The sequence below is a fragment of the Stylophora pistillata genome, chromosome 3, assembly GCF_964205215.1.
Source record: "Stylophora pistillata chromosome 3, jaStyPist1.2, whole genome shotgun sequence".
In the NCBI taxonomy this organism is placed as follows: Eukaryota; Metazoa; Cnidaria; class Anthozoa; order Scleractinia; family Pocilloporidae; genus Stylophora; species Stylophora pistillata.
The window spans coordinates 11,073,205-11,100,630 of record NC_142521.1 but is presented as its reverse complement, the minus strand read 5'-3'; the positions used below and the strand labels follow the sequence as shown (position 1 = coordinate 11,100,630).

Below are 27,426 nucleotides of genomic sequence, written 5' to 3'. Positions count from 1 at the left end.
ATCATACTTGCCATTTGTTTGATAAGTGATGATAAATTCAAAATTGTACACCGCGCGAGTGAAACCCGTGAAGCAATTTCCTGTTTGTAAGTAATATTGTGAAAACTTTCGATCATTTTCGAGTTCAATCAATACTTTACGAGTGGAGGAACCTGTCTTTGAGTCTTAACCCGCTTTGTTCTAAAAATTGATTTCAGTATTCCACCACGAATTTTCATTTCGGTTTATTCTTCCTCTCTCCTATTCCCATTCAAGCTCCTCACTTACTCCTTTTCCTTTAACTGCTTAAGTTTTCTTACCGCCTCATAAAAACAAAAACAAAAACAAAAACAAAACGGGAAATGACCAATTTTCTCTCAAAGCATTCTCTTCTTCTAAATGCACATGTGATCATCCTGTAAACGTATACTCCTTCTGTAGCAGAAGGTAATCAGGGATAGACTCTATCACCTGAGTGAACGCTTGATCCTAAGCGTACGGGTGGATGGATGGATGAGTCAGCCCCACCCCTCCCCCCTCCCCCCTCCCCCTCCTCCTCCCCCTCCCCCTCCCCCCTCCTCCTCCCCCCTACCCCTCCTCTTTCAGCCCCTCCGTTTTCTACATCCTCCGGCATGTAAACAATCAAAACACTTAAATGATCTTGAAGGGCTAGATCTTTTAATAAAATTATTGAAAACGCACATCTCCATGATGTTGAAGATATCTATCTTATTCCCTACATCTACGGATAAATTTTAAAAAAAATTGTCTTAATAATTCTTATTATGAAGCCGACTCTTATCTTAATGCCTTAGTTTATTTTGGGTACTCTTCAATTTTTTTCGCAACCAGTGGTAGAGGAACTGGAGACAACGCTAGCAGAACAAGAATGTCTCATAGTGTTTATCGAGGCATTTGCGCATGCCTACTAAGCCTGTAGGAATGTTCTGACGAAGTCTCAGACTCCGGCGCATTTCCAGAGCCTCTCCTTTGCCAAGTCCGGTGAGAAGAAGAGAGATCCTGTGAACCAAGACAGCGAAGTTGCATTTCTCTACCGATCTGATCGAAGTCGTGCTTGGTTAGAAGCGTCGTACGAATTCCAGGTGACGCAGTTTGAGCCATGTCCTATCCAGCCACATATCTGCCTCGCTTTTAAGATTGTTAGCTTGGTAACAAAATTAAAGTGCTTCTTCTGCCCGTCGGGTAGCTTGACGATTCCAGACCCCGAAAGAACACCTACTATCACACGGTCTTTCCCAGACGCCTTCAGCTTAGTTCTAACATAAGTCCCAGCCCCCGAACTTCCTTTGGCAGCATCACATCTACAAATCAGCAAATTGGCATTCGCTCGCGAGTTACAATGACTATACCACATTGTATTTGCTTTCTTGTCACCGGGAAAACTTGCAAAGTGAATCTTGTAAAGTTGACCAGCTCCGTTCATTACTCCGAGCTTGAAAAAAGGTCGTTTGTGAGGTTTAATTAGCTTAATCACTGCATAGTCAAAGTTCGATGAATCGGAATTACGGAGCCAGCTTTCCGGATAATTGACTTTAATCACACGAATCCATCGGAATTTGCCATTGCGTCGCAGAACTCCAACTCTCAGATTGGTTGTGTCTGTCAGCGGCCGCTGACCATCGTGAACGCAGTGCGCTGACGTCAGAACGTGAAACGAAGAAATCAGAGATCCTGAACATTCGAAAGAACCTGCTGAAATCTTGACATACGGCGAAAAAGGAAATTTTTGTGCAAGGGTAGAGGTGTTTAATCTGATGCGACCGTCACGCCCAAAAATAATTCTCTTCAAGCGGCGATGCTCCAAAGTTCGCGAAACTCTGGAAAAAGGGGTCTGGTAACTTTCCTCCATGGACGAGGACAAAAGTTCGGGCTCACCAACTAATGAGTCATCTTCTATCACGTTTTGAGCTTTAGATCCGTCAGCTGAGTTGAAATTTTTAAAATCGCCAACAGAAATATTTGTAAATGTTACTGAACCATTGCGCCATATCGTTTGGTAACTCAAATCGGTGAGATCTTCTTCGGGGTCATCGAGGGACACTGTAGAAGAGAAATTTTTCATGTAACCGTTGCTCCTTGTCTTCATTTCGGAAACTGTGGTGGTCTTGTTGTCACCAAAGTTGCTGATTGATCGCTCTGAGCTGAGAAACATCAAGGCTTTTTGAGGTTCCTTGGTTTTTTTCAAGCGTTCCAATGCTGTATCAACTTCCTCTGCCAAATAATTTCCAAGCAGAAACGCAACAATCAAGATTCTTTTCCGGAAATTAATGTTCTTCATTTTCTCGATCTCTTGTTTCCTTGATGTATCCTTCCAAGTGAGCTGTTAGAGTCTGTGTCTGTGATCTTGTTTTGATGTTTTTATATGCATATAATTGCGGTTGTTACGCAAAAGTTTTTTCCTTAAAAAGCTCAAAGAACACGCTCAATCTCGTCAGGCCGATATTCGAGAGACGTTACGGAGATCGCGGGGGAAAGGGTCAAAAAGTTATTGAATATTCCAAAATAACGCACACGCGTCTAAAAGACTTCTCAAAAGGCTATTCCGTAACGGTTTTGCCATACGTAAAATCATGAGGAGAGAAGTTTTTTATGGTAAGAAACAACTTGTTTATCAAGGTCCATGTCGGCTCTTAAGATCTTTAGTACTAATCGAAAAGATGCCGAATTTCCTAAAGAGTGCACATTAACCATTTGTAAGAAAAAGCATTCGTGAGAATTGAAGTTTAAAGCTTCCGCGATCTGCTCTCACGGTCCTCGCTTTAATTCTATTGTTCCAAAAGGCGTGGGTTTTTAGGTCTACTGACCAAGTCAACACCTGTTCAAAATGAAACCGCAGCTTCCAATTTGCGACTTCGGTGTGGGCTGTAATCGTGTGATGAAACAAAAAAAGAAAGTTCTTTTTAACCTCAAAGAAATATGTAACGGGGAAAATTAACGAAAGGAGCCGGATAAGCAATGATTATTTCTAAAGGCAGTTTTTATGGCTCAGCTCTCTCGGAGAAGGGAAAAATTGTATCGCGATTTATCTTTGTAACAGCTTGAAAAACTTGAAACGCCTGACTGGCTTAGCTCAAGTATCTTGTTATTATTTGGCAAGAGAGGAGCTTTTAACGGCAAAGAATGGCCATTATGATTAAGTCAAATTCCAAAACATTTTCAGAGGAATTTTGGTTGACTACCTAAAGCGGAGGAGGCAATTTAACGCAGTTATGAAAAAATTGAAAACGTCGCATTTCCCTTCAGATGTGCCTAAATATCAGTGGTCGACTAATACACGATTTACTTCGTTGATTTTGATATAATGCCAGGGAAATATTAAACTGTGGGAACTCTGTTACGCACAAAATATATATCAGTAGTTTTTGATTTTTTTCTCTCCTGGCTGTGTAATTTCCGGAGTCCCTTTACTAATCTCAAAAAAATATGACGCAACGTAATGTCAGCTATTCAGTTAATGCTATTTTAAGTTTGTGCTGCGTCAATGCTTTTAACAAGCAGTTAACTGAATTTATGTCAGAAGAGAAACGGAACTACCAAACAGTTTTTGAATTAATCATAATTGGTAACTCCAGTGAGTGAATTTCGTGATTCGAAAAAAATTGCCAAGTCGCCCACGATGGTGCAAATAGATTCATACAAGCCACAAGAAAAAATATAAATAACGAAAATGGTAAACATGAACAATAATCCAAAGTAGATTGTCTAGACCCACTCTTGATGATCTTAAAAAGATTGAGCTTTTCCAGGATAGGGAGTATATCAGAAAGCTATGCCTCGATCTCTGTGTCTCCTAGAAACTCTTTATGTTTAGCTAACATTTCCTTGAGTTTGCGAAGAAAGTTATTCTACAAGGACAAGTTCCCTTATCCCGCCCGATATTTCACGCTAATTGTCTGCGTAATGTTTACAAATTAGTCGATTAGAGCATTAGTTTTCCTGACAATACGCGCAGTTAACTCTAAGCGTTATAACTTCAGCTTTGATAGAGCGAGTGTCGCCATGTTGCCGCTTAATCCAATACACGAGTGGACCAAACGACTTTCAAAGAAGCTGAGGCACTCAAAACAAGTGCGGTGTCCTCCTTCTCTTGTTAAATCTGTCCAGTTTTACCTAACGATTGTTCTTTGACGTCATAAAAGAACTCAGTGACTTAAGAAAGTAGACAGTGGAATTCACGGCAAACATTCCTGTGCAACAAAAAAAAAAAAAACAAAAATAACAAAAAAAACAATTTTCCTGCTTGCGTCCTTTTTCAAATGGCTAACACCCTTAATTCTTCATTAAAATTATGTCTCCTTCGTGAAGACAGAATTTACTTACATCAAGATTACACTTATTGTCTTCTTGAACCATGGATTATGTACGCGGGGGCGAACACTCTTCGACGAGGAATTCAAAATTGTTCTAGAAAACTTCCCAACTGCGATCAGAAGTGCTGATAAGAAAGTACTCTTTGTTGCCACGATTTACATGCTCAAAGTTCAAGTGGTCAGTTTACGCCCAATCTTGATTAATGAGTTAGAAAGTGGGATAGTGGTGTATATCAGAGACTCTCTTATTTGTCAGGTTACCACGCATTTACGAAAGAGTTAATGTTGGCCATATTCATTTATGGGAAGATTTGTCAGTTGCGAATAAGCGCGTGCATGTATATATCAATTGCACTTTCCAGTCGATTAAAAACTATGTGTTCAGATATTAGCCTCATTCGTTTACTTAGCTCTGCATTCTTTCGCCACCCAACACCATTCAGCCCGTTTCCCGGTCCTTGGGGCACAGATGAACAACAAATAAGCTCTTTGATGGTAGTTGTAGTGACTGTAACGTTTACTACGGTTTCAAAACCTAAGATTCGAACACGACTCACTTGTAAGTTAACGTTTACTGTTAGTGTTCACGGTCTAAAAGCCTTTCCTGAGGGCGCTCTATAACTTTTACGGCTGCGCGGACGTCCAACGCTCTTGAATTTAAAATCACAATCGATGTTGTTTAATTACCGTCATTAAGATGCATTTTAAAGCTCCTTGACTGCACATCGGAAGAAGTAACATGCTCTATCTCAGATCGACCTGCTATTTTTGAAAACTCTCTGACTTTTATCGCAAACCAAGTTACCAAATTCAAGTCACGATATCGTCAACGTTTTTTTAGCGCCCCCTGGTGAGGGTTACCCTAAAATAGAGCTAGAATTTAAAATAACACTTTTTTTAGAGCTATTGCTAGAGTACCACCTGAGAGACTGCCCCAAGGTCGAAATAATATTTATATTCTACTGCACTTTTATCCTCTTCAAGATCATTTGCTATCAAGGCCGACCTTGACTCTGTGATGTTTCTAGAAATTCAGAGCCTTATATTCTCATGGGTGTTTTTTTTTTTTTGGTCAGAAATTCAGGTGGGCTGTTATGGATACGGTATTGTTGACGTTCAACCAGTTTTTCGTGATTGATATACTATCGTTTGATAAATCTAAGTCTGAACTAATGTATTTACCGTCGAAATTTTATCATTTTGAGTTAATACCCAGCATCAGCTTTAGTGAATTTAACATTCAATCTGTCTCAGGAGTCAAAAATGTTGCGAAATCTTGGTTTTATCTGGGCCCTCCATCACAACATGTCAGGAAGTGTTTACAACATCTGTCGCCTAGCCTCACCTATCCTTGGAAGCATCGCCGGAAGAGATAGAATGTATCTAACTAGTCCATCCAACACTGACCACCTTTTGCGCGCATGAGCTGCTGTTCCTGATAACTTATGTTCTGCACATACCTCTGCTTAGATCAAGGAATTGAGGCGACTACCAGCAAAGCTCTGATGATAAGATGGCGGTTGTATATGTAGGAGTTTCAAGAAAGACGGTTTGATTATATGTATTTCCTACTGAACGTGATTTACATGGGGTGCAAAAACAATCCATGCAAAACGTTTGCAATGAACTTTTAAAGTTTAAAATGGTTTTTCATCGACATATATATATATCACAGTTTTCAATCTTCGGTAAAAACTTACGATCGGTTGCTCCTTCTGACTTGTCTACCGACATGATCGTGCCTTACTTATATTTACAGCCATGGAAATCTTTAAGGCCCCACAGGAGCTTATCTAAGTCTTTACAATATGTTTGCATTTTGAGTTTCGTCTTTGTCTACAAATTTCACTCGCCAGTCTGTCTCTTTACTTAACATCTCTTCTTGATGAGTTTTAACTTTACAATCATGAAAATCTGTTAGGGCCCACTACACTATAGGAACCCTTAACGAATGTAAAGCGGTAAGTTTAGTCTCGTTCACTGTCAAGAAACTTTTGTCCCTTAATCGTAGGTTTATGGTTCAAGTTTAGCTTATTCCTACTAACTCCAAAACTTCCTCGTTTACCCACCAGTAACTACAAATAGAGAGAATTCTGGAGCGGATTTAATATTGTCTCTGATTACTTTTTGTCGGCTTGCCGAGCTAAAAAAACAACGAAAACAAAAATAGCAAAACAAAACTGATCAAAGGAAAAGCCGACTAAACAAAACGGCTTCACGATGTTGGCGTATCATGGACTCGTCAACAGTTTAATTGCTGCTGTTTGCTCTGTTACACGCGTATAATAGAAAATAAATTAGTGTAGTTTTTCAGATATAAAGAAAGTTGTCCACGCAAACTTATTATAAGGTTAGTTATTTATGAGGAAAAACGAAGCGCAAATCCAAAACATGCAATTCATAGTGCCATTTAAAAAATTGTCCGTGATTAGAAGTTTTACACACGTACAAGTAACTGCAAATGTCTCTGATAAAAACTTCTAATCACCATCGCGACCAATATTAGTTATTTATCTTTTAAATACTTTCAGAGATTCATTGGCTAGATTTACGGCTAAATTTGTGCATGTAGAGTTTGTTCCAGATTCACGCTACAATTTTTTAAGCGACGTTTCAAGTAAATCTCGAAATCACTCCTTAATGCGTCGGCTGTTTTTAGAGGCGTCTTCGCAGAAAATTGCCCGACGTGTCTCGGATTTATTAGTCCCTTGTGAACAAGTTCCTGTTGTGTGGTAAGCATCGTAAATTGAGTGTCTAATGTAATCATGGAAAACATTAGTCTTGCTTTACTTCGCTCTGTGATTGGTCCAGAAAACTCGAGTTACTCTCTCCACCAATTAGATGCAAAACTAAAATCAATCATGATTTGGTCGCCCGCGTTTTCCCGCGTTTTTCCGCGCTTTAGGCTGCTTGGTTGGTTTTAAACTTTGAGTTCTCATTGGCTCTTAAAGGCGTTTTTCTCTCTTCTGATTGGCTGTTGCGATTAATTTGGTTTTGATTTTACGACTCTCAATCGCAAGCGCTCTATTTCCGATGATCGCTTGAAAATGGGTGTCGTCTAGAGGCTTTGCTTTCTTGATGTCATTAAAAGAAATTAAGGGCTCCCTTAATCATTTTCGCTTGGTGTAACATATGATTTGCAGTTTAGTATTACCGGCCGTAGTTCAGTTTGTCGCTGGATATTATTCGAGCACCAAAAGAACCAGCAAACATCGACAATTTAATTTGTTTATTGAATGGTTAGCTTTTCATTCGTAAATTAGGCGCTTTCTTCTAATTGAGAAGTGATTAGACGAACAATACAAGGAACCCGCTGTTATTTTATAATCAGCTCCGGTAAGACTTGTCGAGTCAACTCAACTCAAGCACAATCTTGCACAGTTTTCAGAAATATTGTTCAACTTGTGCCAGACAACTAACAGTATTATTAACATCAAAATACCTCTGTATGACAAATAACCTCTCTTGCAATAACAAGCTCCATTTTTTTCATTTTAATTTTTTTCGTCTTTGAGTTGAGGAGAAAATATTCGGAAATATTGGCTTATTTCCAAGCTTTATCATAGTTTCCAGACAACCTATATTTCAAGTCATGATTACCAGTAGGTACCTAATTTCACCCAAGGCTATTTTTTGACATCTTAAAAAGTATTGATAAACTCATCTGATACTTGACTCGTTGCCAATTAATTTTGTCACTAATAAAGCGCAGGAACTCACTAATGTATATGTTTCGGAGGTTTTTCGACAAAATTCCATTCTCACTAAGAGTAGGGAACGAAGCTACCTTTGTTGTGGTCTGACCTTTTTATCAGTGTTTATACAAGCCTTCATTAAACCAGCTTTGATGCTGAACTGGGCCAGCCTATCTAACTCGCAATTAAATCAATCAGACAATTTCTTCATCATCTGTTCAGAGCTGGATTTATTGCATTGTAAATTGATGTCTGGCTTCTATATCGTTTCCTAACTCTCCGCTAAATCAGTGGTGTTAGATTAATTCTAATGCTTTAGTCCCCTGTCCACCTATTTTTATTCACTTGTGGTTTCAAGAAAGAGCCGAAAAACCTCCCTACCCATTATGTTAATTAGCTATTTGAAGCTAATTAACATTAAATTTGCTGACACTGACCGATAACTAAATCCGATTTGTTAGTTATAATGTTCTACTTCATTTCACCGGTATACAAATTGTTCAAATGAGGCCTTTACAGTAACTGCTACAAAAGCTAAGATTCAAAATCCAAGCTTTCGTCGATCAACGGCGAACCCTAATGGTGCCGTTGATCGGCGAAAGCTTGGGTTTTAAATTTTACTTTTTACTGTAGTTTAAGGCTTCATTCGAACAGTTTGTATACTTAAACAATGCTGCTGAAGGACAACATGAACGGATTATCATTTTATTGGGTTGTGAATTGTCCTGGCTAATGTGTCTACACCTTTTGATCCAACAAGTCAAATCAGACAGTTTGGTCGCAATATCCGATTAGATCAGGAGTTAGGCTGTCAAAAACGAATCAGATTTGAGCATTTTGATGTTGGTACAATGATGATTTAACAGTCGTAGAAAGTCTCGAGCGTACAGAAAAATTTGATACATGAATTGTGGAAGCGTAATTTTAAACGAAATCGAATCAAAACTTTCCTCGAGTCGTTGCTTTCAAGGTCATAATTTGTATCATCGAGTTACGGGCTTCGTGCACGCTTTATTTTTTCCTTCAATGATAAATTTTGTAGTTTCTCCAATTTAAAGGGGATAATAAATTTGTACACCAAAATTGTGCAATGAAAAATTTCGGCAGGGTCACCGTTCTCGTTCTAGAGCTAAAGACCATAGTTCCTCTTTATCTGGTCCACTGATTGAAAAACAATACCGTGTTCTCGAAATGCGCGCGCGCCTATTCGCCTGGCCCCGGTTGTTCGATGGATGGATAACGCTATACATTGGATAAATCTCTATCCGGTGGATAGCGCAGTACGTTTTGGTAACACTTATCCGCTGGATAGCGATTTATCCGTTGGATAGTGTTATCCGCCCTTTGAACAACCGGAGCCTGATCACGTAATTTTTTTATGTGCAGTACAGTATGCACAATGCAATACTGAGGAATCAACTTAACTGTCCCTTTAAATCACTGTCCAATTACAATCATGGCCCATACACTGTCCTATTAGTGCTCAAATCCCGTTGGTGATGACTAATCACGTTCGAGAACTTTGTTTTAGTTTTGATTACTACAATTGGACCAAAGTAATTACACCTGCTAATAAGAAAAAAGGGAAGAGGAAAATGTTAGAAGGGGCCAATGAGAACCCAAAGTAAAAACAAGCAACGTGGAAAACACGAGTGACCAGAACGCAGTTGGTTTTAGTTTTACATCTGATTGGTTGGGAAGAAGTAACAACAACCAATCACAATGAAGGAGAATATCGCAAGGAGCTAATGAGAACTCGAAGTAAACGCACGCAAGTTGCCTGAAGCGCGGGAAAACGAGAGTAACCAAGTCATGATTGGATCTGATCGGTTGAGCCGGAGTGACATACCCTTTTTGAGACCAATCATATGACGAAGTAGAGCGAAATAAAACAATTCCGCATTACTATTGACACTCGTTGAAAAGTGCTCAAGGTCTGAATGGTAACCCCTTTGTTAGTGCTTTGATCTTTTACCCAATTTCAAGTCGAGTAGATCCTTCGGACAGACACTTTTTAAAACTCTTTATTTTTTCATCGTCCATGTGAAAAGAAGAGTATTGGAGGACAAGTACAAAAACAGAAGGCTGGAGGTTGGGGAGGTTGGGGGGGGGGTGGGGGGGGGGGAGAAATATTGGCCTCTGCCAGTTGGAGAGGTGGAGAGGTGGCAATACTTAGAGAGGAGAAAGACTTCTCAAGCAATAGTAAAAGAGCGCAACAAATAAGATATTCATTTTGTTTGTTTCACGATAAACATATGCAATTACTTACTGATAAAAGCAATGAAATCATATTTTTTTTTCTAAAATGCGAAGAAGTTGAGTACAATAGAAAGTGAAATAATTTGGAGGTTAAGTTATCCTCACAGCAGATGTTATAATAACATTGTATACACGAAAAGGCCCGTCCTGGGCCATTGGTAAATTGGGCGACTAATAGGAAAACCGGAAAGACTAGCCGGGTGAGTTTCTTTCCCCAGCTCACCCTTGTTCGTGCTGGCCTCATTAACCGAGAGCCCGGGGCGAGCTATTTTATTGTTTAAATTCATAAGCAAAGTTTGTTCTTATATAAATCCAACTTATTTGCCATTCATTTTGACTAAGTTAAATTCAGTTAAATAAGCTAATATAGTATTATTCTTGCCCTCAATCTTACTCGTGGAAGCAGCCGATATTTAAGGAATTCTTGTATATAATAGTGAAAGATAATCAAATTGATATTTGACTCGATGCCACAGATTACATAACTGTAGTTACAGATTGATAACTAGCTCGAAGGAATCAGATCGAGTAATTTTCGTATAATACATGTTAAACAGACATGAAATGTTGAAAGCGGAAGTTCATCGACTATCAAACCTCAAAATGCCACGCTTGCTCGGACAACAAAATGTTTTTCTTTAAAACAAGGATACTCTAAAATCAGGCGTGTGTTGTGGGACTGCAATCACGCATGCCTTGAGCTCGCGTGTTGGTATGTGCACTTGTTTTTTCGACCAATGAGCGTTACTGTCTGCTTCCTTAAGACTACCTTGAGCATGCGCAGTCGCTATCTTAGCTTTGTCGTGAAACCCATGCTATAAAATGGAATTTCAGAAAAAACCGGAATGCGTTGAACGGGGTTGGTCCCAATCTACGCGCATACGCCTGATTTTAGAATATCTAGTTCGTATAAATTGAATATGCCTGACACGTGTGTTTGGAACTGAGTCCACAAACCTCAATCTTGTTCCCGAAGTCGAGGCTCTTTGGTATATGTTTCCGGTACAAATGTCTGTTTAGACGTCTGTCTTTTAGATATTCCATCGCAAAACTGAAAGATTTTTTTGAAACTGATAATAACTGATTGATAACGTGGAGTATCATAACCCTATTGCTCAGTACAAAGACAAAATCACGTGACCACCATGTTCACGGGAACGGCCGTTACGTAAAGTTTCCATAGCTACTCCTTTGAGTTGATTGAGAACCTTCTCTAGTTTTAATGGTTAGGAGAGACAGGCATTTTGGCTTTTTGGTCGATTGAACCTTTATGTCTTCTTGGAGGCAGACCCATCCAGGCACGAATTTGCGCTAACTTCACAGGTGTAATCTTCGTGCCTATGTTCATGAGACGCATTTTCCCACGAAACCGTACGCGGCTCCCCAAACCAGTAAATACTCCGAACACGAATCGTTCTACTGCTTTACCTTTTCTCATCAGGGCGTAAATTCCTGCACCAGAGCTTCCGGCCTTGGAATCGCATCGATTGATGATGGCGTGACTACGACAATGAGCTGCGCAATTCGAGTACCACAGAGTGTTTTCTTCTTTGTCGAAGGGAAAAGAAGCAAACTGGATTTTTATTCGGATATCTAGGGCGGCAGGTATCTCATACATGCCCAGAAAGTCATTGTTGTGCGCCCGTTTGAGTCTTATGACGGAATAGTCGTAGCGATAATCCCGAGAGAGAGTCCATCCTCGCGGGACTTTGACGAAGTCGACCCCAATTTTGATGACCTTTCCTTGATGCCTCAAGACCAGCACCTTTAAGTTCTTTACATCGACGAGGTAATTCATGCCATCATGAACGCAATGTGCCGCTGTCAGCACATGGTATTCTGAGATAAGGGTGCCTGTACAGCCAGTGGATATCCTCACAACTGCAGAGTATGGGAGCCGTCTGGAATTGACGTGGCGGACTTTAATTCGATCATCTGGACCAAATACCTCTCTTTTTCGCCGATGTTGGCTGGTGTTAGTAAGGTCGTTTCCATCGTCCAAGTCACTGGGAACCACACTGGGGACTTCTAGCTCAAAGTCTGCCATCCTGCTCCACACATCATGAGTCGCGTTTCTTATCCCCTCAACCTTTTTAAGCTCCACCAAGGTGAGCGTTAGACTGCCATTGGACCAAAAAGTTTCATAGTTAAGCCTAGGTAAGCTGTCCATTATGGAGTCATTGACTGATATAGGTAATCCGTCGAAATCCAGCTCATTAGAATCAGTATAGTTCAACCCCAGTGAGCTAGTTTGGTTAGTTCTCTGCAAAGAGGTGATGTTCACGTCTTGGATGTAAAAGCTAAGGGGTGGAAAATCTTCATGGTCGTCCATCACATCCTTGTGCACTTCTTGTTTGTTCGACACATTAACACCTCTTTTTGGAGAAGAAGGGAATAGCACTCGCTTAATCCTTTGTCGAGACGAGCAAACAAGATCAGGAAGTTGTAGAGCCCAACACAGCAAGCTCGCGACAGCAAAATATTTTACCAAAGTCATGTTAACCCCGCTTCGACTGACTGGTTTAGTGAGAGGTGAAAAACGATGTCTTCAAAACTTGATATCGAAAAAATCTACCAATAAGATAAAACAGATAAAGAAAATTTTACTACCACCCACGTAAAATTTTACACCTACGTAAAACCACAAAATGAGAACGGTCTCCTTTACGAATATTTAAAACAAATAACCCAGAACGCGACAGCTTGGAAAGACTGAAATGTCCACCGCTGTGAAAAAATTACTGAGGATCATAGGATTTTCTAAGCTTGAAACGATTATCCATGGAATTATCCGAACTATGTCGGATAACCTTCATGTAAAAAGATTTACTTTTCTTTCGTTTTAAATCAGAAAAACAGAAATGATTTGTTGTTGTTTCATATTCCCCATTCAGCCTAGCCAACTTCCGGTCATTAACTTTGGCTTATCAATCTCTACTAAAAATAAGAGTTGCGCGAATAGAATCTCGATATATTAGGGAAAGTTTTTAATAAACTAACTTATCGTAAGTATTCATCAAAGGAATTGAAAATGAATTATTGAAGTAGTACTACACTTCCTCTTTAAGTCTACAGCTGCAAAGAAGGAAAGCATGACTGAGACATCTCTCAATTTTTTGTTTTAAGTTGTTGCTGTTTGTGTAGATGTGCGCGCTCTTTTAGGTTCTTGAATGAAATATCTGTTGCGGGCTTCTGATTGTGGGCATTTCTAAGTATAAACTTATGTTCGTCGTTTACAAAATGTTGTATTCTGTCCTGTCCAACATTAACCTGAGGCAACCACTATTTGATTTGATTTGTCGTTCCGATTCTCTATGTATTCTAAGGCAATTTGGTATTTATTATGAAAGCAGCAGGAGACAGAAATCGTAATAACTACTACGTGATAAGTGCACCACTTTGCAAATTTTTTTAACACAACAAAAATATCTGTGATTGAGGAGCATCCGCTATTTGATGATCAGTTCGGTACATTGCATCGGTACTGATCATAAATAACTTGCCATTGCATGCATGACAGATGCTATCGTAACTACAAAGCTGGAGTTCCGTAACAGACTTTGTTTATCATATCGAATACTTCTCGTTGAGATCTTAACGTAATTGCAATTTCTTGGCCTAAACAACAGAACCTAAAGCGGGTTTACTGCTGTTTGTGGTAATTTTAGACCGCATGTGCAAATCATTCATGTTCACGTAATTGAACTGAGGTGTAAAAATCACCCCGATTACTTTTCAGAAGAAAAACACAGAGTGGAACAACTGGGTTGAAAAGTCAGTATTGGCCATTAAAGCATGCAATGAAATAGAGGGCTATAGTTAGATTGTTTGAGTATTAATAATTTAAACCTTGATCTGCGGTGCTTCATTTATGATGGTGGCTGATTGTCATACGTTCACCGGTATGAATTTCATCAAATTCAGAGAGAGGAGCATTTCGCACCCTTACATTTTCTTAATACTCTGTTTTGTCTCTGTAATCTGTGTTGACCTCGACACCATCTCTTATGTCATATTTTCATTTTTTCCATCTTGTACTTACTTAGTGGATTATTTTTACTACATTCAGAGACCCGTCGCTTGAAGCGCAAATCCACAAAATTTGGGAATAAATTAAGGAGAGTTACTTCTTTCCGTAGGGATGAATGAGTGTTTACGATGTCGTTCGTATCACGCGAATGTGGAAAAGAAAATACATAAAAGAATGCATCTTTAGGAATTCAAGAGTCAATAGACACGTTTGAAAGTGTCAACATTTTCTGTTTTGTTAACAATTACCGAAATAGACAAAGTATTGACACTTCTAAAAATATATTTTCTAAAAATACAATTGAACTTTATTCATGGAACGCCGCCGCTCATATCTTGCCAGAAGCGTTTGCAGAAAAGCCATGCTGATACTTTAGACTAAAACGAGGGTACTTTTATTAAGATGTTCAGGAAACAACAAACACCCTGTCTCACCATCTTCACTGCGAGGTATCAAATTGCACATAGTACATTCCCACGAGCTACCCCTCACAGGCCAGAGAGCACGGGGGTTGGGGGACGAAGTGCGGGGTGGGGGGTGGGGGTGGGGGAGAGGAGATTGTACTTGGTACAGTTTTGTTTGTGATGATGTATCATACATTTAACTGAACCGGGAAAATGATAAGCTAGCACATCCTTCCAGGACTTAACTCGAAGGTTTTTTTTCTTTGGCACACCAATTTGAATAGGATAAGGCGAGAGAGTTCAGTAGAGAGGGGCGGTGGGGGGGGGGAGGGGAGGGGACTTAAATGTTCACTTCATCCCGGAAAAGCTGGAGAGAGACTTGATCAAAACCTTCACGCTTCATAACCAAGAAAACAACCCGCTGAACAAATCTTACGCTTTCTGTTTGTTTATTCGTTTCTTTGTATTTTTGAGTGAAATAAAAGTGAAAACATAGGTCTTTTCTAATTCGTGATTCCACGATAAAGAATTTCAACCAATTTCCAATTTAATTCAGATATTTAAATCATCTTACACTCCTTGCACGAAGCCCTGTACACTTTGATGGAGTTAAGGGCTCTCCCTTCCCTGTTCCCTAGGATTGTACTTTTTCAGTAATCATGTTAATTTTGAGCCCCAAAATTTAACAAATTAAACAGAAACACATGTCAAATTCTTGCGTTAAGAAGTTTCATGACCTCAACCTAAAGCGAACAGCTTGTAGCTCAATACCTTGAGTTATCCGCATTCACAAGAGATTATCTAATAATTCGGCTAACTTGAAGCGTTGGCATTGAACGGACGGCTTATTAAAATTAGGATTAGGTGTGAAGTCGGCCCCCACTCAAACCTTTTACACAGTTTTGTTACTAATTTAGCTCGACAACTAAAGAAAGGTCTGGGATTTGTAGCCACTAAGTCACAGTTTGCCTATCTTGAAAAATGAAGCGTTACTTTATAGACTTTTTTTTTTCAATTTTGCAATCCATGCCATTTTCATATTTTCTGTGCATCCTTGGCCATGTTTGTCCTAGTTTCATATGAAATCCTCTCCTCTTTTATGTTCTACAACCTTAGCGGCTCGCAAACCTACTCAATGATCATTTAAGTTTTCCATTTCAATTTAAGACAAGTTTCAACAACCTGAAAAGTACTGAAATTACTGAAACATTGATCTTGACATACGTAATCTTTTTAAAGCGAACGTCATGCGAAGTGCGATCAAAGATACATCGAATGTAACGTTTGGATGCTTTTCTGATTTAATCTGTCATTTTTCGCCTTGAACATTTACATTACCGCTCAGTCGAAAAAGAAGAATCTAAAACGAACTAGAAAATGTCAAAGAAACAAATCCCAGGAAAGGAACAACAACACAGAAAGGCCATTTTAACAGTTTGAGTTCAAAATTGTTTAGACTTTTTACAGTTTGTTTCCCGTATCAACTAACATTCCCCCCACGTCGTTTTTTGTCCGTCTCTAACACGGAGTAAAGACATAATTTTAGTATTTCTGACAGGGCTTTTAGAAGTTGATAAACATTATGTTAGTAACGGTTGAATCTTAGATGATTACAGCGATGATGATAGTCGCTTTAAACAATAATTCCCAGCAAGTACTATAAACATGCAATAAATCACGGTCTACATTTGCTTACGGACTTGTTGTACCGCGACAAAATAATTATCCAGATAACTACACATTGTTAACACTGACGATCAAACTAGATTTGACAGAGAAATTTGCATGTAAAATACTTGGAAACCAAATGAGTTACTCACCGACTTGACTGACTGGCGAACACCACGAAGTGAAGCTCGAGCTTTGTTTTCCGTTTCCCTGCGTGATAAGAGGGACCTCGCATTTAAATGTTGGTGTAAAGTGATCAAAATAAACCAGCCCATGCTATCACACAGCAGGGAAGCGACTTGCAATGAACACAATTTCTGGGATAGGTCAATTCAGCTATAAAAGAATCGCTCATGGCTTTTTACAGAACAAGCTTAAAAGTCGTTAGCAATCAGTTCTCTGTTTCCGGCGAAGAAAGAAAAAGAACTTTCCCCTTCTGCTACTGCAGCGATGACGCAACAAAATTGCAACTAAAAAACAAAATTGCGTGTGTGATCTTTTTTTTTTTCGGGCTGTGACACATTAACTATCATAGACGGGCCGCTCCACCCAAGACGAAAAATGAATCGTAGTAAATTGAATTTAGCTTTAATATCGTCTAGTAAATGACATTTTTAGCATTTTGTGGGTGAAACTTTATCAAGGAAGAACTTTGCATGACGTAACAAAGCGATTCGGTTATCAGAGCATAACCGAGTTCGTAGAGAATTTACTGCGCCGTAACAGCACGTGAATTAATTGTGTTTTTGGAATGCTACCTTTCTCAATCCGAACTGAATGTTTATTTGAAACAATAAGAGCAAGGTGGGTCATACACACGTTTTCATAACAACCTTTGTTCCTTCACGAGTCACTTAAGTTCAGCTGTTGTGTCAATTTTCTTCGATGGATTTATTCCTATCTCGCACGCTTAACATCTCTTTTCTTGAACGCTTGAATTAGTAGTAATGTATCAATTCCTTGCAAAGATTTCAAGGGGAATTAACCGTTCATCAATTTCTTAATGGTTTCTGCAAGATTTTTGTAGCTTGATCCGTTGGTTACCTGAGAGAAGTTGATTAGACCACGCAGACTGGTCTCACTTTGAGATGCCGCAACATCAAAGAAAACCTACTGTTTTAAAGTTTTTCTTTGTTGTTTCTTCGACAAAATTATAATCGGTTCAGAATCCTTTGAATTCCTCCCTACTTATATTGTCGAGTTTACTTTTAAGGATAAAATCTCATGTAACTGTACATTTGTACATGCTTAGAAAGGTCATGTCTATATCACTGCCCGTCTCAGTCACAAAATACAGAAAATTTACCTGGAGTGGCGTTTAGCTGGCTAGTGACAGATTCACGAAGATATTTTCCCTGATTTGTCACATTCAACTGCAACCGCACGTAAGGCACTTGAATTAAAGATACCGCTGAAACTTTGAGAAAGTTAGTAAAGTTCTTACTTACCAGTTTGTGGAAGGACAAAAAGATTTAAGACTGATGGAATAAGCCGGTGTTTTTACCTCACGGCACTCGTAATTTGGACCCATTAATTTGCGTCAAAAATACTGAAAAAGTTTGTATTGTTCAAACGCAATCAAATTATGCTAATTACTAGCTTTGACCGCAGAACATACTACTAAAAGGTAAAAGGCGGGAAGGAAGAATTTTCCATTCAATATTTCTTGATACTCTATGACGAAAGTAAGAGAGCAATGCAGAGTTACAATAACTTTGGTGACTTACGAGGTCGCTGTATGATGTAACTTGCTGCTTGGTCAGTGAACCGAAAACTTCTAGATCTTTGCCGTTACTCTGGTACAAGCATGGTAAAAAAAAAAATCGAGAACTTGCCAGAAGCTTCGCAAATAGTACTGCTATTTCTTCGAAAAGTATATCTTCAAACACAAAGCTCCCAGACTGTTTTGGTGAAAAAAAGAAAAAGAACAACCGCCCCCTCTATTTATAAAGACCAGGGAGAAGTATTGAAAACCTGCATGAGCGCAAATTCAAAACCTGCAGTGTTTATTATCAAAAGAATGTGAATTGAGGCGCAAATGTATTAGAATCTTTTGTTAAGTTTCAAATACTTTATCTACGATTATATTAAATCAGTTTCCTGTTGAATTATCGATCGGCAATATTTCTTGAATCGTGAGCTACCAATATCATCAGATGGAATGTGTTCCGGAAATTTGACTAATGAATGAAATGTTTCCGTAAGGGGTTCCAAGTTTTGTTCTTCATATATGGACAAGACGTCCATCACAAATACCGCTTTGGACCGTGTACTGCATATGCAGGCCGGCGATAACTTGTTAAACAAATTAAACATTGTCTGATAAATGTTCTCTCCACAGGACGAGATTAAACAATTCGTAGACTAAACAAGATTACAGTGAAAATTCATTTTCAGCTTAATGTAGCAGACTTGTAAACATCAACTAAGGTATTCCAATTAGGTCTGCAGAGACGCGCTAAATCATCAAATTACTTTTTCCACGCACAAAAAAAGTTATTACTATTTTGGAACAAATAGCAAATGAATGATATTGGATAAATCGGCTAGTTTTGTCAGTGAACTGTTCGAAATAGACCCACCGACTGCTTGCTTCAAAGAAAGGAAGTGAGATCCAAATTATGATGTTTTGAATCTCAAGTTATGCTATCATATGAGCTAAATTAAGTTTTAACTAAGTTTGTGTGGGAGTTTGTACACTGAGTTTAAGTGTTGCTATTTGTTTGCTTTTGCTAATAGGAAGGAACTTCACTGTTTATGTTACTTTATTTAACTGTTATTTTGCGGGAGATATGTTTTTCGATTTAGAGATTTTTTGTAGTATGATGAAACACCTTTTCGTAGTTCGTCATAACTGCAACTGTTGTCAGGAACTAGTTCCTTACGACTTTATAATCTTCTAATTGCAGAGTTGGATTGAGATAAGTTGTACGGGAGATGAGTCCTAGATGGTTGATTCGAGTTAGTCCGATCGCGAATGCCAACAACACAAACTGACACTTACCTTGCATGCAAAGGCTTTCACTGGTATGAAATTAGAAAACTCTAGCGGCAAAGTATTTGGTATTTTTCAAAATCGACGCGATGTACTATATTGTTGTAAAAGAGTTTCGGTCAAAGAACCTTACCTTACAGGACAAGTGTTGCTGAAGACCCCAAAGCTTTCTTCGTTTTCAAAATGGGGCTGACGAACTTATCATCACACGTTTTTGCATGCCATCACTTTTAAAGCGATCGTTCCTATGACACGGGAAAATTATTCCCTTGACCTTTCATGTGGGTGCGTCGCAAAGACGCTCTTTAACTTCAAGTGAAACTTCCGGAAAACTGAACAGAATCCAAGATACTCGTAGGGATCATAAATGATTGTTGTTCAAAGCTCCCACCGGCACCTCAAATACCGCTATAGGCAGATCTCACGGCTTTGAAAAAGAAACGATAATCTACTAAGATGAGAGACACATACAGCATGAAACCGACGTAGGGTCATGTGAGTGGGAGGTCCACGTGTCGCACTGGAAAGGAATGAGTAAAGGAAACCCTCAATAACCCCAACAAGTGATTTATCTCTCCCAAGAGTCAATGTCACGGGAAAGCTATTCCGATTTTCATTTAACTCGAATTATCTTGAGACGACATTCAAAGACGTGATTTAATGAGTTGGGATGGGACTTAACTGCGACTCACCGCTGCTTTCAACACAAATCTTGCTTTATTCAGAGAGAGTAGATGAAGATGTTGTCCTGATCCTGTACGTGCTGAAGCAAAGGACGGGGATGTGCTAGTAACTTCCGCCTGAGAGAAGTAGCAACAAGATCACCTTAGATTACATATAACCTGTACACGAAAACCGCCAAACGAGGAAATTTTTGCTGTCAACGGACGGAGTCAGGTGACAAGTTAATGAAGGGAATTGCGCTGGGTTTTGGCCGTCAGCCATCAAATCATGTTAGGTTCGCACCGACTGACAAATTAAAATCAGTCGACACGATGCTATTTTAGGACGACACAACACGCACTTCTCGTGTGGGGTCTGTAATCGAGATTTTGCTTTTTTTTCCAAAGTGGATTTTTGGAGTGGTTGTGCAGAATATTACAATATCTCAAGTTAATGACCTAGCAGCTATGATTAAACAAGATCTTCAAGATTTATTGTGGTCTACCTGTTTTTACCCATTTGCTACCTGCATGCAGGGTGACGAAATTATAGTTTTGTGTAAACCAGTGAGCTGCAAGCTTAAATAATATCGAACTATCGGCTCCTTCTTCGTAATGACTCTGCGTGTGACTTACCGTGGATAAGAATTGAAGTTAAGAAGTTTGAGATTTCATGTCAAGTGATTTTGCGTGTAAATAGGATACAATGTCAAAATTTTGAGATTTGACTTTTATGTCTACATTATGATATCGTTGTGAGAAACTCAAAATCTTTAATATTCAAGATTCGGCTGCATACCAAGGAAATTGTAGAAAATTTGATATCGTGCACGTCAGGTCTTGGAATGCTATCAGGCGATTTAGTCGACTGATCATAGAAACTCAACGTCAAATCGTACATGCGCCCTTCGTTTCCCCGTAAGTAGGGGGGTGCAAGAAAGTCGCAAGTAATAAGCTAGTGGTAAGAGGACCAAGCGCTCTCTGATGTCTTTTTGTAACCACTGCAACAAAGCGTGGGTTTTCGTATTTCGGAAGGACCCAAGGAAATAAGAGATTCCTTTTAGTTAAGTGTTAGCCTAAACAGATTTTGTCAAGGAATAGGCTTCCCCAAGCCGACCGTTAAACTGATTGAAATGTAAACACTGACTTATTACTCTGGACAAATGAGGATTTTGATGATTTCGTATGACGGTAAAATCTGGAACCGTCGGAACACGGTGAAATCCTCTTAGTCTAGGGATTTCTTCAAATACGAAAACCAGTCCGATAAAATCAAAGATAAAGATGATCGAAGCTACGACATCCTGATTCAGTGGTAATTAAAGAGTTATCAATTCTGAGTGATTGGGGTCAAACGGTGGCGAAAAACGGTGACGTACACTCTTCAGTAATGATAACAAAAAAATTACATAACATTCCGGTGGAATTTAACTACTTTTAGAGTGAAAACTCTTAGAGTGAAATATACGAACAAGTCTATTAAATCTACGTGAACTAAGTGATGTCCGAGTAGTGGTCCTGTGTGGCTCAGTGGTAATGCAGTAGAGCATCCCAATTCCCAATTGGAATTCCTCGTGAGGGATAGATAGTTTTTCCTTGTTAGTCGCCTTTACCCGTGACACCGTATTCCTAAGGGGAGTTCCTAAGTAATTAAGGTTCTGTAGCCCCCTTTCTCAAGAAAACTTTGGTGTAAAAAATTATTACGACAAAAACAACCTAGTATGGACCCAAATGCAAGACATTAGTTCGACAGTGGAGAATCTTCCTTTCCACCAAACCTGCTTGCAGCTCTGCAGCTATTCTTAGAGGCCGGGTGTCCTTTTTTGGCTACCGGTTCAAGTCATCTTACAGTGTGCTTTAGTCAGTTAGGCTTTATAGAGACGACCGGACTACAGATTCTCGAGAAAACGACTTTCTCGCTGGTTCTTTGCATAGGTAGGACTCACCCTTTTTTTACTTATATACGATAGCATGAAAATAAATTGAACTTTTGTTTTCGTGGAATTTGCTTTAATTTCCTCTCGTAAGTTTACAGACTGGATTCCCATTGATGCATTAGTATTCCTGACTGGCGCGCTAAAATTGAGATAAAGCCTATGTTAAGATAGCCTCCGTGAGGGCGTCACTTCGCTTCGGCGGTTTGGTTCTCAAGCGCTTAAGCCGAGAGTGTGTGAAACGAAAAAAAAAACCGAAAAAGAAAATTTTTCACAAGGCAAATAATTGGACTGCTATGGTTGTATGTGCTAATTTTCCAAATGGCACTGTAGCTTAACACACTGACAGCTTAAGGGAGGAAACTCCAAAGTTTCGCAATTCAACCTCAGTTTGACAAAAGACAAGGCTTACGCATGTTGACATATCCAATATTCCGCTCCCTTTCAGTACGTGTTTACGTCGTTTCAGAGGAAAACACTTCCCGACCATAATTACCTTTAATAACATTTGATTCGATAGGCGTGAGAAATACCTGTAAAGCCTAAAAAAAGCGGCTTGTTGTCTCATTTGCGGTCAGCTGGAAAGTATCACCGCAAGGGATTGAGAGCCAAGTTGCCGGATCACGATACTGCAGATAAACTATGTTGTTCCTTTTCAGTTATTAAGCACCGCTTTACTCCACAGGAAGTCGACAAAATCCAGAAAAAGGAAGTCAGCATTCCTTGAAGCAAAAAAGATTGCCAAATCACGAGAGTGCAGATTTGGGATCAGATCAACATCATTCCAAGAGGATGGATTAAGAAAGGCCAAAAATAAACTTGCCAACGTATTAATCCATTTAAACAAATAACTTTGCTGAAAAAAAAATTGAAAGACGAAAGCCCTCAAAAGTGATTAAAAACCCCTTCCATCTCTTCGATTCATAGGCGTCAAAATGTTCCTTCCATTATTTCAACCTACTCGTTGTCATGATTGGTTTTTATGGACACACCCAAATTTTCCTTTGATTCTCATCAGTTCATTCCTTCTTATCCCAGATTCCCTTCACGCTGCAACACAGACGTAAAAATGGTTAAGGAATTTGACGAGTTCATGTGGTCGCATTCTCGAGATGAATAGGTGACTAGGATCGTTTACGGACTTCCCCGAAGTTTAAGCCGAGACCCTAGAAGAAATGGGAAGGTCACGTCGCTTTAATCCACATCAACTAATTGGAGATCGCACCGTGTGATCGTCAAAAGAAGAATCGTATTGCACAAAAAACGTACTTGCGTTTTTTTTTTTTATTTATTTTTTTCTGTCGGGAACCTTGCAACGTGTCATACTGTTCTCTCTTAATGTCAGTTGTGCCTTTTGAAGTGAAATGATGGATACTGCGGGGGAGGGGGAGGGGGTGTTAGATCCCCCTACTTTTGCCTTAACAGTAGGGGGGGGGGGGCAATTGGGGCCTCTGGGAAACCGCAAAACCGGAGAAAAAACCCTCCAAAACCGAAAAACCGACGAAAAAAGGCAGCAAAACCGAAAACCGCATGCAAACCTGGCAAAACCGCTAAATTTTCACCTTTAAAGGGGTCAAAAAGGAAAAACCGAATGCAAAAACACGTAAAATCCGCAAACCGCTCTGTACATTAAAACCGTTAAACCGAACCTTCTTGGCCCAAAAACCGAAAAACCCATCTAAAATACAGTCAAAACCGAAAATCCAGAAGACCTCCTCTTAACAGGTATATGCCATCAAACAGGGCTTAGCTTTGTTTTCTTTAATTTTAAACACGATATACAGTTTCACTTTTTAGCGCCTCGAATAGGATATCGCACCAGCTTAGAGGACTTGAACCGGGCGCAGATGTTACCTTACTTGGTCTGTCCGTGTGATACCAGCATTATTTATAAGTGTTTCTAAATATTCTGTCTGTAAACGATAGTCGCTGCTCTATAAGGTTGACCTGCAACAGTTATCTCAGTCTTAAAGTGTCGTTTAATTTTGCATGTACACAGTATCCTGAATTGTTCTTAAATGGACAAAAATAATACAACTTAAAGGAAACTACCAACTTGAATTTTGACTTACATCGGTTCCACAATTTATGTTATCACAGGGAGACCAGACAAGCGACGAGTCTGGTTGTTTAGTCGAAATATAAAGGAATGTATGGGAGAATATTGAAGAGTCTTATTATCTTAAACTTATATATCATGAAATGTCTGAGTTAAAGCTCAAAATAAATGTAAACCTACCTCACTTGCTGTGTATTGTCGTTTCTGTGGCTCTAAATGGCGAATTCGAGCGATTTGGTGAGTTTTGCGTCGACTGCTACTATATCTCCTTCCTATAAAGTATCGTAACAGTCGACGCAAAACCAACCAAATCGCTCAATTTCGCCATTTAGAGCCACAGAAACGACAATACACAGCAAGTGAGGTAGGTTTACATTTACTTTGAGCTTTAACTCAGATACTTCATGATATAAGTTTACGATAATAAGACTCTTCAATATTCTCCCACACATTCCTTTATATTTGGAATAAACAACCAGACTCGTCGCTTGTCTGGGCTCCCTGTGATGTTATCTCATGTTGTGTTGCAATCATGGGAAAGCATTTGTCACAGTATTATGTGATGACTATGTCTGGGAGCCAACATGTTGGCTTGCAATAAAATCACATTGAAAGCATGATTATAGTAAATTTACTCCGCAAAAGATCTTGAAAAATACAAAGCTCTCAACTGTCTTGACTTGAACATGCATTGCTCAAAGAATTCACAATACCAGCAAATGTCAATTCTTCAGACATTGTAATGAAAACTTTAAATATTGCTTGTAAAGTCATAAGTAGTAAAGAAAAATAGTTAAAGTATAACTAGCCTTAAAAACCTTTAACTCCCATGAGTGATCAACACAGAATTTCTCCTTACAATATGCAGACAAGTGATGAGAATAAAGAAAAATATCAATAAGGGGATTATTAGTTGATCCAATAACAAATTCTCCAAACTAACATCATAAGAATTGTATGGCAGACAGTAAGGAGAATTGCTAATGAGATCCTGGGAGTGAAAGCATATGCTCTGCATTAAAAAAAAAAAGGAATACTTTTACTACAGAAGGACGAGCTGTTTTTCCTAAATGGCTGCTCTTTCTTTGGGACTGCAGCTGCTGCATGGTTATGTCTGTGTCACAGAATTGAGAATTCTCTCCTCAACACATCTCTTGTTATTTCTTTGGCAGTTTGGTCGGATCCAAAACATTTCCATCTTCATCCCTTGCTTCACCCGCTTTCTCCACCTCATTCAAATATGTTACGATTTGATGCTAGAGCAAAACAAACCTGATTAAACTATTCTTCAAGAAAATTGCTATCATTCTCACCTAAATGGGAAGTTTCTGTCTACCCCTGTACACCCTGACATCAGTATGCATATTCTCCATACTGTTCTCTATACATTTGTTAAGGCACTGACAAGGAGAATTTGTTGAACAATCAAGAACTTCTTTAGTTAGTCATCATTTCCTCTTTAAGAAATGGTTAGCATGCAGCGTACAACCATTGAGTTATGGATGCACATAGGAGGTTGCTAAGCACGAAAGAAGCGTATTTACGGTAAGAGTCACACAAGGCGATAGCCGAGTGCAACTCTAGCTTCTTGAGTGCTTAGCAAACCTCCCAAGTGCATCCATAACTCGATGGTTGCATGCTGCAAGTTAACCATTTCTTTTCATAACATTGAGACTTTCAATCATCTTATGTTTCGCATATAAATATTTAATTGTTCAACCAGCTAATTAAGCTCCTGCTTGCTCAAGTTCACAAATCTCAAACTCTTAGCCGGTCAGGCCTGTCAAAAAAACTGAGCTCGAAATTTGGAAGCTCACAAGAATTTCCTTCCTTATCTCCAGAAAAATTACAAAATTTTTCCATATTTCACGAGCAAAAAACCCACAAAAAAACAGGAATTATGTTGTAAGAAATGGCAACATCAATGAAAAAAGTTGTCTTGAAAAAAAAAGCAAAACAAACTGACATCAGTGGGCAACCCATGGGCAAATGGATCGAGCATATTAGCCAATCAGAGCGTGCACTTTTGTAAAGCGATGTTATAAATTCTCATGAAATGAATGCATTATTCAGGGTGATATATCTTAAGGGGGAATTAGATGCCACTCATTCTTCTAGGTCAAAGGGTCAGGGACATACTCACTCGTAAATTCCACTTAAACCTCATCAGTTTCCATAAAAATCAAAGCACCATATATGGCAAAAGGCAAATCAAGTAGAGGGCTAATTGATTATGTGTTCAATAACAACCGCTTGTATTGCATTGTTCACAACTTACAGCCACATCCATTCTTTTCAAACGTCTTATTCGCCTCTTTTTTGTTTCTGGTGCAGGTGTCCCATCTGATATTTCGAAAGCAAAACAATCCTTTTTAAGGGGGTAAGTTTCTAAAGAAACTGTAGTGCTGCGTCACTGGGGGTAACAAGGTAATTTGGTTTATCAACTATGTTAAAATTGTAAATTGACTACTGTAAAGGGTTGAAAGCTTTTTAACCCCTTATTGTGGCCAATTTACAATTTCAACTTAGTTGATAAAACCCAATCATTTTAAAGAACGACTTTACACAGACGTCTGTGGTTCCTGAAATATAACACTGTTATGTATTTGACAGTGAAAGCCACTAAAAATAGGGAATAAACTTTATATACAATATCAAAATTCTGTAGATGGGAACTAAATGATCAATCAATGGTAAACCCTCAATCTAAACATAATCAGGTAGTATAATTGCTCCTGTGATTATACAGATGCAGGTGCAATGATTGGTTAAGGATTGGGTCATATCCCACCATAATCACCATGTGCGAGATGATTTTTTCTTGGGGATTATTCAACAACATTCACTGAGCCTGTGGTGAATAATTGTTAATTAACAGTATTGTGTGTGTTGATAGACAAGATACAGTCAGATAACAATTAGATTAAAAAAGCTTAAGGTGGCACCTGAGGCTAATTTGGAATTTTGGCCAACTTTGAGATTAAAATATTTCGTGACAGATTTGTTGCAGTGACTTCAAATTTTCACATGATTTATGATTCTACCTGTAATCTGAAGAAAAAATTTTCCCTAGGTGTCAAGACATTTGCGGAATTTCACGGAATTAAGGGTTGCATTTGAAAGATCGTTTTAGAGAAAAACTTCTCCAAATCTGAGCCGATATAATGTTTCTCAAATGGTTTGGCACATTCACAAAGAAAATGGTAATAAAGATTTTCAGCCTAGTCTGCCAAATGAAATTTTATTTAGACAATTTTATTGTCAAAGGATGAAAAAGGATTAAGGTTGACATCTAATACCTTCTTGTTCAATCAATTTGTGGTGGACCATAGTGAATTGCACTGCAAAGTTTTCCTCACTGTATGTAGTTTTAGGTTTACCAAGTTTTAGATCACAAGAGTTAATCTCCC

The 27,426-nt window shown here is 38.9% G+C and overlaps 3 protein-coding genes and 1 long non-coding RNA gene across 7 annotated transcripts in view; 1 reads left to right on the top strand and 3 right to left on the bottom strand.

Moving 5' to 3' along the window:
- Positions 1 to 635: 635 nt before the first annotated feature.
- On the bottom strand, positions 636 to 4,555 carry LOC111321085 (serine protease 23-like). The gene has a single exon (XM_022923867.2). The coding sequence runs from the start codon at positions 2,276 to 2,278 to the stop codon at positions 1,031 to 1,033; it is 1,248 nt and encodes a 415-aa protein (XP_022779602.1). The 5' UTR covers positions 2,279 to 4,555; the 3' UTR covers positions 636 to 1,030.
- Positions 4,556 to 10,208: 5,653 nt separating this feature from the next.
- Positions 10,209 to 20,062, bottom strand: LOC111321039 (serine protease 23). Of its 4 annotated transcripts, none has more exons than XM_022923808.2 (3): positions 19,495 to 20,062; positions 16,519 to 16,576; positions 10,209 to 12,835 (listed from the first exon to the last, which is right to left on the bottom strand). In XM_022923808.2, the coding sequence occupies exon 3, from the start codon at positions 12,759 to 12,761 to the stop codon at positions 11,484 to 11,486; it is 1,278 nt and encodes a 425-aa protein (XP_022779543.1). In that variant the 5' UTR covers positions 12,762 to 12,835; positions 16,519 to 16,576; positions 19,495 to 20,062; the 3' UTR covers positions 10,209 to 11,483. The 4 variants fall into 4 exon arrangements, with proteins under 4 accessions (XP_022779543.1, XP_022779544.1, XP_088609464.1 ...); XM_022923809.2 differs by lacking the exon at positions 19,495 to 20,062 and adding an exon at positions 17,815 to 19,130; XM_088753338.1 differs by lacking the exon at positions 19,495 to 20,062 and adding an exon at positions 17,673 to 17,691.
- On the top strand, positions 16,924 to 21,399 carry LOC148734500 (uncharacterized). The gene is made up of 2 exons (XR_015998737.1): positions 16,924 to 17,170; positions 19,276 to 21,399. It is a non-coding gene; the product is annotated as an uncharacterized LOC148734500 (long non-coding RNA).
- A 2,304-nt stretch (positions 21,400 to 23,703) lies between these two features.
- Positions 23,704 to 27,426, bottom strand: part of LOC111321133 (large ribosomal subunit protein mL52) — a 6,764-nt gene continuing 3,041 nt past the window's right edge. The window contains exons 4-5 of the mRNA XM_088753352.1: positions 26,295 to 26,359; positions 23,704 to 25,272 (exon numbers count right to left, since the gene is read on the bottom strand). Coding sequence (XP_088609478.1) covers positions 25,174 to 25,272; positions 26,295 to 26,359 — 164 coding nt within the window. The 3' untranslated portion in view covers positions 23,704 to 25,173. The remainder of the gene's footprint in view (positions 25,273 to 26,294; positions 26,360 to 27,426) is intronic.